At 24.0% G+C, this 13,059-nt stretch overlaps 1 protein-coding gene across 3 annotated transcripts in view; it reads right to left on the bottom strand.

Annotated features, from left to right (window-relative positions):
- Positions 1-427: 427 nt before the first annotated feature.
- The window catches only part of LOC117166953 (E3 ubiquitin-protein ligase RNF13-like), a 31,802-nt gene continuing 19,170 nt past the window's right edge, over positions 428-13,059 (bottom strand). For 2 of the 3 annotated variants that reach the window (XM_033351438.1, XM_033351439.1), the window contains exons 7-8: positions 7,670-7,864; positions 428-1,771 (exon numbers count right to left, since the gene is read on the bottom strand). In XM_033351438.1, the coding sequence (XP_033207329.1) occupies positions 1,527-1,771; positions 7,670-7,864 (440 nt within the window). In that variant the 3' untranslated portion in view covers positions 428-1,526. The remainder of the gene's footprint in view (positions 1,772-7,669; positions 7,865-13,059) is intronic. The other variant, XM_033351440.1, reaches the window with a different exon arrangement.

Here is a 13,059-nt window from a genome sequence, read left to right as displayed (position 1 = left end):
TTTGGAAAGGGGCATAATGGAGATTCGACGGTACTCTAAATTTTTATAATTTTTTTTTCTTGAGATTTAAAACCAAAAGAGGAGTTTAGATACAAAATTTAAAAAAAAGCTTGTGATCTAAAGATTTAAGATAAAAAAATATAAATACAGGAAAAGACACCGAGACAGTTTGGAGAGGGACATAATGGAGATTCGACCGTACTCTAAATTATCTTTTTGTTTCTATATTTAAAACCAAAGAAATAGTTTTTCTGCAAAATAAGAAAAAACTTCTATCCAAAAGATTTAAGATAAAAAATATAAATATACAATAATAAGAGGTCAATACAGCTTGGAAAAGAACATAATTGAGATTCGACTTTAAATTTATTTTTTTCGAGATTAGTTTAGATACAAAATTGTAAAAATTTGTAACCAAAATCTTTAGGATAAAAAATATAAATACACTTTATTTTATTCGGAATACAGATTTAGATAAACAGTATAATAAAAGCGATGGAAACATTGTAATAACGTAGAGCGAAATCTTACAGAAAGTTACATTTTACAGCATAATCTTGTATTTACAAGGCTTTTTACAAACTTAACTACTTTCCCAGAATTCCGAAAGTGTCGCACATTTTCCATTTTCCCATCACCAGTATAAAGCTCTCTAACTTAAGACCGCCAAAAAGAGAAGTAAAAAGGTGCGACCTGTTATTTCAAAACTTAACATTTCATTCGGAACAAACATAGTTTCTTAATGTGAAATGATTTTTCCAGAATTCCGAAAAATCCACCATTGTGATTTCTATTCATTTTGAATAAAATTACTGATAAACCGAATAAGCAGCGGCTTACGCGAGTAAAGCTTATTTCTAGAAAAGAGACTCGATCAGATAAACTTAAAAAAAAAGAAAGAAAAAGTGTACATATACCTCTAGTTTATTCTCGATAGATCTACACCTAAAATCTCCTGCATAAAACATTTGGTCTGTCTCTCCTCGCACCAACAAAAAGTATTTACATTCCTGCACATCACAGGCTTCTTAACGATGAGAGTTCTTTCAAATCCTCAGTTCTCGTTTCTACTTTCAATATCACGCAACCTTTACTGAAATGATTATAATTCTACTTTTTACGTAATTCTTCACAACAAAGCGAAAATAGCACTTCTGTAAAACAATTGGCTGATTCCAGCAAGTCAACTGATTAGCTTTAATTTTCAAATAAAGGCTGGACTTCCAATACAATCGTGTAACTGGATTCTAACATCAAATTAGCATCCAATACTTCCCGAACTAAAAATTCCCGTCATATCGTCCATTTTCGTATCATCGACAATATAATCTAGGTAAAAAAGAAGTCTAGCTCCTCCTATGGGTCAATCGTTACAATAAAGTGCAATGAATCCAAGAAATAATATTGCTCGATAAAACCAACGGATCGACGATCTCGAATTTTTGCAACTACCAATGAAACTAGCCTGTTCCATGGAAGGAAGCCTTATTTTTTTGCCTAATTTAAAATATTTCATTTCGAGACAACTACAGGATGTAGTGGCTCTTTTCATTTTGAAGCGGTCGTTCATTTTGAGTCGGTCTTATGACAGCTACAGGTAATTCTTCGCTTACGGTTGCTGATGAATTGAGAATTCCACGCGTTTGTGGAACTGCAGAATTCCGACTTACTGTATGAATTGGTAAAGCTGGCTCTTCCTCAACTTCTGTGTAAACGTTCACCGTGTGTGGCCTCGTACTACTGACGGAACGTTCAATATCTGGAATTTCTCCTACAGGAAAAAGAAGAAAATTCGAGTTTTCTTAAAATCAATAACAGATTTTAGACTTATGACACTACTGACAATTCTTCAACAGAGTTTCTACTCAAATGATGAGAAAAAAAAATTCCCTGACAATTCTAGGTTTTTTTCCAGGTATCTCAAGTCCGAATCCATTTCAAATCAGACAGGGCTCTAGACTTGAAATCGCAGAATCTCTCGAGGGCGAAATATGTTGTTTCTGAGAGGAAATTAGGCGATACATATTTTTCCGATTTGCAAACAGATTTTTTTCTAAAAAGTTATACGTATTTTAAATTTGTGCTTTGTTTCTCAAAAAACCCGACTTTAAATTTGTTGTTAATTTTGTTTTTAAGTTCTGCGAAAAATCAAAAACTACATTCTTATGGGGAAAAAAAATTCTCCCGAGCTTAAAAATGCAAGCTGGCCGTTTTAATCGAAGAAAAAAATTCCCGGTTTTTTCCAGGTTGGCAAACATATTTCGCAGTCAATAAAATTTTTAAAATCGAACTATATTCTAAATATTTTTCCACTTAAAGCAGTAAAAAATAAACAACAAATTAAAGCATTCAAAGTGGAACTCGAAGTGTAAAAGTTTTTCAATCCAAACTTTCACGTATAAACTGAAAGGTACTAACACTTTTCAATATTAAACAATGTTAAATGAAATGCAAATAAACTGAAAAATTTAGAATTTTTGTAAATTATAGAGTTCAAAGATTCAGATTAAGTTCAAAAAATATAAATCCACGTTAACATTTTCAATAGTCTAACTTAAAAAGCAAGCAATGAACTTTAAAATTTTTCAAAATAATATTATTTTAAGTAATTTTAAGCTAGACACATTAAAAATTGAAAGATAATTTTTTTTAACTCAACAGTTCTCAAATTAGAAGTTAAATTATTTTAATTTTAAATCGTTCAGGCATCCTTGAAAAGCTTTAACATTTTTTTTCAATCTTGAGAAATCTAGAAGTGGTATCAAACTTTTCCAAATTCAAAATAATTTTTTTATTGTTTTCGGAACTTTTAAATATATTTCAAAATTAATTGAATTTTTTCTATAACTTTTAGAAAATCCTGCAAATTGAATAAAAATTTTAATTTGAATTCATGAATAACAATAGAACACTTATTATTTGTAAAAATATTACAGTAATTTTAAGAGATATATAGAAGTTTAAAAAATATACGAATTAAATTTAAAACTTGAAATAATTTCACATACTTACAGCCGAATTTAAAATAAAATGTAGATTTTTACATATTTCAAACAAAAAATTTGAGAATTTCATTAAGAATTGTGAAAGAATTCAAAAGAATACAAATTCTTCTTAAGATTCTTAAGAAAATTAAAAATGATTTTTCACTTCGACAAATGATGGAAAATTTTAAGGATTATTTTTAATTTGCAGGAGTTTCAAAAATTGGAGGAAAATTTCGATTAAGTTTAAAATATATTAAGAAGTTCTGAAAAAAATGTTAACACACTTCATTTAAATTACTTGAAATACTTTCAAGTTTTTAAATAATTTTGAATCTCTTCAAAACTTCTAAATATCTCTTAAAATTACTCACATTTTTTCTGCAAATAATAAGTATTCAATTGTTATTTATGCGTCGAAATTTAACAATTTCACTTATAAATTAAACAATTTTTAAATAGAACAATTAAAATTGTAACGCTAAAAGTTTAAAAGTTCTTCGAAAATCTAAACATTCAAAACTTTCTATGTAAAACAATTCAATTTAAAATTGTTTTCTTTTAAATATTTGATTTCAATTTACTCGTCTTAAATGAACAGTGAAATATTGCTAAATATTAAATACTTATTCTTTTTCTGCATCAAGAAATTTCAAATTAAATGGGATAAAAATTAAATAATTTACTCACAATATTTTTAATTTAATAAAAATCTTTAATTATGGATTTATTTTTAAGTTGAAAATAGTAGAAAGGCACATTTTTTAAATTAAAAGTTCTTAATTTAGAAGTAACATTACTTTGTTTTCAAATAGTTTAGGCATCCTTGAAAAGCTTCAAAATTTTATTTAAAAATCTTGAGAAATCTAGAAGTTGCTTTAAATTTTTTCAAAATTAAAATCATTTTTGAAACTTTTTCAGAACTTCTATATAACTTTTAAAATTAATGTAATCAAATTTGGATTTATAAATAACAAAATGTAGTTTTTTTCAGATTTAAAACAAAAAATTTAGAAGCTTTTTAAGGATTGTAAAAAGCTCCAAGAGAACAAATTTTTTTAAATATTACTAGGAAAATTGAAAATGATTTTTCAATTTTTAAAATTATTTTAACAGAATATTCAAGATTTTATTCATTTTAAAATATGTTTGGAAATTTTGAAAAAAATTTCAACAGACTTCATTTAAATTACTTGACATCATATTAAGTTTAAAATTAATTTTTAATCTTTTCAAAACTTTTAAACATCTCTCAAAATTACTCAAATTTTGTCTACAAATAATAAGTGTTCATTTATTATTTCTACATAAAAGTTCGACAATTTCGCTTACAAATTAAAATTTTTCTTAATAGAACAATAACAAGTTTAACGTTTGAAGTGTAAGGGCATTTCTAAATTTTAATAATTCAAAGCTTTCTATGTCAAAGAATTAAGTTAGAAATTGTTTATTTTTAAATATTTGGCTTCAATTTACTCATATTAAATTAACAGTCAAATATTGCTAAATATTAAATAATTCTTCTTTTTTCTAATTAAAAAATTTCAAATTAAATGGGTTAAAAAAATCCATTAATTACGAATATATTATTAGTATTATTGAGTTATTTTTAAGTTGAAAATAGAGGACTTTCGACTAGAGGACTTTCGAATAGAAGACTTTCGAATTGAAACAGTAAAAATCTAGAAATTCTTAAACTTTGAACGAATTTCGAACCATTTTATCAAATAAATTATTGTTTAGTTTTTAATATTTAAATTACAGATCCATTTAAAAAATTATTTCTTCATTTATTTATATCTACAATTGATGAAATAATACTGTTTTTAAACAAAGGTTTTCAGCTTTAAACGCTTTTAATTTTTAATTGTATAAGTCTTCAAGACTGCACTTTAAAATTCTTTAAATTAAAAATATACGCTTAAAAATAAAAATGCTAAAAGAAGAATTTTTAATGTAAAAGATTTTTGAATAAAGCATTGTAAAATTGGACAGATTTTTCTTCTGAAAATTTGTAAGAAAATCTTTTTATTATTTTCTTCAAATTTTAAAAACATGAAAAAAGTATAATTTCGGGAAAAGGCCTACCTTTTTTATTTTTCTAAATATTTTTTTTAATTTCTACTAATAAAAAAGGCATCTTAGCATCATCATGCGGGCAAAACCATTTATGAAGCCGGAAGAATTTTTTCCTCCTTGAAAATGTAGATTTTGAATTTTTTTCGTCAACTATGAAAAATATCGCAAAACACAAGAAAAATTTTTTCGTATCCATCATTGTTTCGAAGAAAACATAGAAAATTCGTTTGCAACAAGAAAAGAATTCTCCTGGCTACAAAAGTTATTTAGCAAGCATCAAACTTACAAAATATCTTCATTATCAAAGTACGAGGCCAAAAAAAAAAATTGACAAAAATTTAAAGGTGGGTTTTTTGAGAAAATTTATTTTTAATTTTCTTCAGAAAAACCGCTGAAAAATAATATCTCAGTTAGGCGGGAAGTTATAGAGGTTTAAAGAAAAAAAATAGGGTTTTTTGAGAAACAAAGCACAAACTTCAAATACGCATAACTTTTTAGAAAAAATTCTGTTTGCAAATCGGAAAAGTATTTATCGTCTAATTTTCTCTAAGAAATAAGATATTTCCCCTTCAAGGGATTCTGCGACTTCAAGTCTAAGGGCCCAGTCTGATTTAAAATGCATTCGGTCTCAAGTTTTTTTCATTTATAATTTTTAGCAAGTTTATTGTATATAATGTTTTTTCTTTTTGTTAATAGAAATTCAATTAAAATTGCAAAATATTCTTAAATACTTCAGCACGATAGATTCATTACAAATTAAATATTACTGGGAACATAATTAATAATTAGTTGGATTTTCAAACAAAAATACTTTTTTTTACCAAAAAGAAGATTTTTCAAAAGAATACATTAATTCTCAACCAAATAGTTGAATTTATAAAGAAAAAGAATAATTTAGAAACAAATAGCTGAATTTTTAACTAAAAGATATCACTTTTCAAGCAAAAATGAAATGGTTAAATTTTCAGTTAAACAAATTATTTTTTAAACAAATTTAATTTAACTAAAACAAATTTTATTTAATGTTAATTTCATGCAACTAAAAAATACCATTTTAAAAAAAATTACATGAATTTTCAACGATATATTTGCATTATAAAATACAAAAAGGCACTTTTTCAACGAAATAGTTGAATTTTAAACTAAAAAAGATCTAGTTTCAACCAAAAATAGAAAAGAAGGTTCATTTTTCCAATAAGAAGGCGAATTTTATAGAAAATTAAATAAATAAATTTAAAATTAACAAATAAATTGTCAAAAAGAATAGAATAGTTCAATTTTCAGTTAAGATGATGAATCTTCAGCTGGAATTGTTGAATTTAAAACCAAAAGCATGAATTTTTAACCAAAATTAAATTTAAAAATTAAAAATTAAATAATTAACAAAAAAATAAACCAATTTTCAATAAAATAGTTAAAATTGCAACTGCAAGAGTTAAATTTTCATTGAAAATAATCATTTTCATCGATATAAAAAAAACGAATTTTCAACAAAATAGCTCATTTTTCAACCAGGGAAATGAATTTTCAAACAAAATGATGAATCTTTAATCACAAAAAATTAATTTTTAACAAAAAAGTAACTCTCAGCCAAGTAATTAAATCTTCATTCAGAAAAGGTGAATTTGGGAAAAAAAATTTTAATAAAAAACAATCAAAGTGAACCAAAAGGAACGAATTTTCGACAAAATACATGAATTTTCATCTAAAACCGATCAATTTTGAACAAAAACAGAATAGTTGAATTTATGTTAAAAAATGTATTTAAAACAAAAAGCGAATTTTCAACAAAATAGTTTAATACAGTAATATGAATCTACTTTTACAAATAAAGAAACATTTTTCGTCAGTTTAAAATGCATTTTTTTTTGTACAAAATTAAACTTTTGATTGAAAATTTATCTTTTTGGTTGAAAATTAACTTTTCTGATATAAATTCATATTTTCTTGTTGAAAGTTCAACTGCTTATTTTGTAATGAACTTTTCGGTTAAACAATTTCAAAGTTTAGTTTTGAATATTTAATTTATAATTACTGATTTTAAAAGAGCATTCAGATATTTCTCATTATTAGGCTATTGTTTTTGTTAGACTAAAATAATATTTGAAATTAAATAAAAGCCTTTAATTATGATCACATTATTTTTAAGATATTTTAAAATCAAAAATAGTTATAAAGTTTCATTCGGGCATTTTTATTTGTTTAAATAAGACTTTCCAATTGAAACAGTTTAATTTTTAACATTAAAATCTGAAAATTCTTCAATTGTTAACTGATTCCGAAGCGTCTTGTAAAATAAATTATTATTCACTTTTTACATCTTCAAATACAGCTCAATTTTAAAAATCATTAACTTATATTCACAGTTGACTTAAAAAAAAATGTAACCAAAATATACGTTCGAAAATTAAAAATCTAAAATGGAAAATTTTGAAAGTGAAAGATTTTCTAATTACGTATTCTAAACTGAATGATAGCATAATTGAAAAAGATAAAAATTTACCTAATTATTTTAAAAACGATTTATATAAAAGTTAGACCGATGTTTTTTTCTAAACATTTGTCAAATTCCCGGTGAAAAAATTCGTATTTTGATTATTCCTCACCATTGATACTATGGCTGTCGGAAACAGTAAATATTGTACCAGATGATTCTCCGTTGTGAATGCTCCTGTAATCGTCAGATTCGGAACTGAGCAGGGCGGAATGTTCAGAATCAGAGCTATCCTGTCTTTCCTGCGATCTTCTCGCTCTGGAAAAGGGATTTTCTCTTTGAGCTGCGAAAGTCCCTCCTTGTGTACCTAAAATCATTTTTAAAAAAAATAGTATTTCTTTCATTTTCTTGAAAGATAGGGGTTGCACTTTTTATCAGAGTGTCTACTCAAAGTCTGGGCAAAAATTCAATGACTAATTCGGGTCTTTTTCCGAGTAACATTTTTCATAGTATAGAGCCATTCAAGTATTTCGAATGTTTCTAAAGAATCGGATCGGAATATCTATACGATTTCGCGAATTTATTATAAATAATCGTTTTTTGCAGTCCTCGAAAATATCCAAATTTGTAGAAATAGTACTATCCATATGTGGAATAAATTACGGTTCAAAAAAGATTTTAAAAAAATTTAATTGTTATTTGATAATAATAAAAATAAAGAAGAAATAAATAAAAAAGATAAGGAAGATTTGGTTGGTTGCCTTCACATTTTTCTTTTCCTTTTTTATTTTGTCCAAAAGGGAATTTTTTTCTTTCAGGAGAAAATTGTTATCTTTTTTTCAAATTGCAATAAGAAAATGTTGTGGTGTTTGTCCAAATTTGGTCGTTGGATTCTTGGTTTTAACTTCAGGAATTCTGCATATTAATTACTGTTCTTTTATTTTTGAAAGTAACTTTATTAAAGGATAAGTAATTTCTTAATTGGACAAGTTTCAAGAAATTTAATCACACTCTTAATTTAGAAAGCTTTGACTTTTATATACTTGAAAATTCAGCACATATTTAATAGGGAAAATAAGGAGACTTTCACGAACATAGGGAAATATATTCTTTTGAGTCAAATTAAGGTGGAAAATTTTTCACGGCCAATGAAATTAAAAAAATCAAACTATATTCTAAACATGTTTCCATATAAAGTAACAAACAATAAACAACAAATTAAAGCATTCAAAGTGGAACGCTTGAATTCAAAACTTTTAAAATTGAAGTTTAAAAGTTTTTCAAATAAAAAATTATGTATTCAAATGGTCAAAAATTTACGCGTACCTAATGGAAGGTACTAAAACTTTTCAATTAAACAATGTTAAATGAAATGCAAATAAACTGAAAAATTTTGAACTTTTATCATCTATAGAGTTCAAAGATTCAGATTAAGTTTAAAAAAAGTAAATCCACGTTAACATTTTCAATAGTCTAAATTAAAGAATCAAACAATGAACTTTAACAATTTTCAACATTCTTTTATTTTAAGTAATTTTAAGCTAGACATATTAAAATTTAAAGAATAATTTTTTTAAATTAACAGTTCTGTAATAAGAAGTTGAATTATTTTTATTTTAAATAATCTAGGCATACTTTAAAAGCTTTAAAATTTTGTTTCAAAATCTTGAGAAATCTAGAAGTGGTTTAAAATTTTTCCAAATTCAAAATAATTTTAGAATTTTTTCGGAACTTTTAAATATATTTCAAAATGAACTGAATTTTTTCTATAACTTTTAGAAAATCCTGCAAATTAAAAAAAAATTTGAATTTATTAATAACAATAGAAAACTTATTATTTGTAAAAAATATTAGAGTAATTTTAAGAGTTATTTAGATGTTTTAAAAAGATTCGAATCAAATTTAGAACTTGAGATAATTTCAAATACTTAAAACCGAATTTAAAATAAAATGTAGATTTTTACAGACTTCAAACAAAAAATTTAGAATTTTTTAAGAATTGTGAAAGACTTCAAGAAATTAAAAAATTTTCTTAAGATTCTTAGGAAAATTGAAAATGATTTTTCACTTTGCAAAATTATTGTAACAGAAAGTTTAAAAAGATTTTAAGAGATTTCAAAAATTATCAAAGAAGGATTTTTTTAATTTGTAGGATTTAAAGAAATTGTAGGAAAATGTCTTAAAATTACTCAAATTTTTTCAACAAATAATAAGGGTTCAATTGTTATTTACGCGTCAAAATTTAACAATTTCACTGATAAATTAAAAACTTTTTAAATAGAACAATTACAATTGTAAAGCTAAAAGTTTAAAAATTCTTCTAATATCTAAAGATTTAAAGCTTTCTATGTAAAACAATTCAGTTTCAAATTGTTTAATTTCAAATATTTGGCTTCAATTTACTCGTATTAAATTAACAGTCAAATATTGCTAAATATTAAATAATTTTTTTTTCTTAATTAAAAAATTTCAAATTAAATGGGTTAAAAAGTAAATCATTTAGACTGAAACAGTATTTTTAATTTAATAAAAGCCACTAATTATTACTATATTATGGATTTATATTTAAGTTGAAAATAATAAAACGCACTTTTAAATTTTGTAATGACTAAAAAAATGAATAGAAATAATATATGAATAAATTTTTTTATTTAATTTATTATAAAAAGTAATATAAAAGAAGACCCGGAACTCTGAATTAGAAATATATTATTGATAAATCATGAAAATTCTCATTTAAAAATGAAATTGTCGGAATAAATGATATATAAATTTCAATTCTTATCAAGACTTTCGGATTGAAACAGTTACAATCTGCAAATCCTCAATTTTTTAACTGATCTAGAATTGTTTGGTCAAATCAATTATTGTTCAGATTTCTATACTTAGAGTAAAGATAAATTTTTAAAATAATTTATTTATTTATATTTACAGTTGATAAAATGAAACTGTTTTTTATAAAAGATTTTTCACTTCAAATGCTTTTAATTTTTAATTGTTTAAATCCTCAAAACTACACTTTAAGCCTTTAAAACTGCATTTTAAAATTCTTTAAAATAAAATATATGTTTTTAAAACTTAAAAATCGAAAATCGAAAATTTTGTAATTGAATGATTTTCGAATAAAGCATTCTAAACTGACTGATATAATAATTTATAAAAATCAAAATTATATAAATTATTTAAAAAACGGTTGAAATCAAAGTTGGGCAACATTTTTATTCTAAACATTTTTCCCGGGTCATTTCCCGGTTTTCTAGGTTTCTCGGTCCGCGACCACCCTGAGCTGAAATTTTTTTTTTTTTAGTCAAAAGAAAAAATAAATCAGCCGAACTGTTGAATTTTCAATGAAAAAGATGAATTTCCAACCAAATAGCTGAATTTTACACCAATAATGATACAGTTTTAAAGAAAAGAAAAAAAGAATTTTCAACAAACAATCAGAATAACCTATAAGTTATTTACATTACTTTTTTTGAAAGTTTGTCTATTTTATTTTAAATTTTACCTACTTTAGTATAAATTAAATCTTTTTTTTCCTCTTTTGATAAAAATGCAACTGTTTGGTTGGAAATAAAACTATTATACTATTTTCTTGACAACTTAACTATTTCGTAGAAAATGTACTTTTTGTTTAAAATTTATATTTTGGTGTTGAAAAATGAACTGAAATATTCTCTGGATGAAAGTTCCACTTATAAAAAAAATTGTTTTTTTTTTTTTATTACAAATGCATATGTTTTAGTACAAAATTCACCTTTTTTGGATAAAAATGCTACTATTTAGTAGAGAATTTTACAATTTTATTAAAAATGCACCCTTTATGGTTGAAAAAATTCGTCCTTTTGGATTGAAAATTCAATTTTTTTCGTAGAAACTTTTTTTTTTGTTACAAACATTCAATTTTTGATGTTATTGAGTTAACTGCAATCTTTTTTGAGTGAAAACTCAACTTTTTTGTAATAAAAAATTCTTCTGCTTTAAGATGAATTTCATATTTTTTGAAAATTTATCTTTTTGTATTAAAACTTCATCTGCTATAGAAGAAATTTCATTTTTTTGTATGAAAATTCAACTTTTTGGTTCAAAATCGTTCTTCTTTGCTTGATAATTCAACTAATTTTTTTAAAACATTTGGTTGAATCGCTTTGTTAAGAAATCACTTTTCTTGTTAAAGATTTATATTTTAAGTTGAAAAGTTATCTTATTGGTTAAAAGCAGAATTGTCTTGGTATAAATTAATCTTTTTTAATTGAAAATTCAACTACTTGGGTGAAAGTTAAACTACATTGCGAAATTTTTTTACTGAAGTCTGGTTGAAAATTTAACTGTTTAGTGGAAAATACTTCTTTTTTTATAATTCTTTTTTTAACAGAAAATAGAATTTTCCACTTCCTAAGATTCAAATTTTTTATTTAAAAATTCGCGATTTTTGTAGCAAAATTATTTTTTAGTTTGAAATTTCCTTTTTTTTTTGAAAAATCGCATCGAGTTTTCACGATCAAACTATGAATTTTTTGACAAGAAATAATTTCCTACGAAAAAAAATTGAGTTTTCAATCCAAAAAGGATGAATTTTTAACAAAATTGTTAAATTTTTAACCAAATAGTTGCATTTTTATCCAAAAAATATCAATTTTGTACTAAAGCAGATGAATTTGTAATAAAAAGAAAAAACAATTTTTTTTTTTTTGATAAGTGGAACTTTCATCCAGAAAATATTTCAGTTCATTTTTCAACACCAAAATATAAATTTTAAACAAAAAGTACATTTTCTACAAAATAGTTCAGTTTTCAAGAAAACAGTTGATTAGAATTCATTTTTTAACCGAAAATGGAACTTTTCCAATTTTTGAGATTGAAATTTTTTATTTAAAAATTCGCGTTTTTATTTGTAAAAAAATTATTTTTTAGTTTGAAATTTCGTTTTTTTTTGCGTAAAAATACATCGAGTTTTCCCGATCAAACTATAAATTTTTAACAAGAAATAATTTTCAAACAAAAAAAAATTGAATTTTCAATCCAAAAAGACAAATTTTTAATCAAAAAGGATGACCTTTAACAAAATTGTTGAATTCTTTAGCAAAAAATTTCATTTTTATCAAAAAATATGAAATTTATCTTAAAGCAGAAGAATTTTCTATCACAAAAGAAGTTGAGTTTTCATCAAAAAAAAATTCCAGTTAACTCAGTAGCATCAAAAATTGAATTTTGATAACAAAAAAATCAGTTTCTACGAAAAAAAAATTGAATTTTCAATCCAAAAAGACGAATGTTTTCAACCAAAAAGCATGAATTTTTAACAAAATTGTTAAATTCTCTACCAAGTAGTTGCATTTTTATCCAGAAAAAGAGAAATTTTGTACTACAACAGATAAATTAGCAATAAAAACAATTTTTTTTATAAGTGGAGCTTTCATCCACAAAATATTTCAGTTCATTTTTTAACACCAAAATATAAATTTTAAACAAAAAATACATTTTCTACGAAATAGTTCAGTTTTCAAGAAAACAGTTGATTAGAATTCATTTTTTAACAGAAAATGGAACTTTTCCATTTTT

This window comes from Belonocnema kinseyi, chromosome 2 (genome assembly GCF_010883055.1).
Source record: "Belonocnema kinseyi isolate 2016_QV_RU_SX_M_011 chromosome 2, B_treatae_v1, whole genome shotgun sequence".
NCBI classification, from domain to species: domain Eukaryota; kingdom Metazoa; phylum Arthropoda; class Insecta; order Hymenoptera; family Cynipidae; genus Belonocnema; species Belonocnema kinseyi.
Note: the sequence above shows the minus strand (reverse complement) of the source record. Positions and strands in the feature narration are given on the sequence as shown.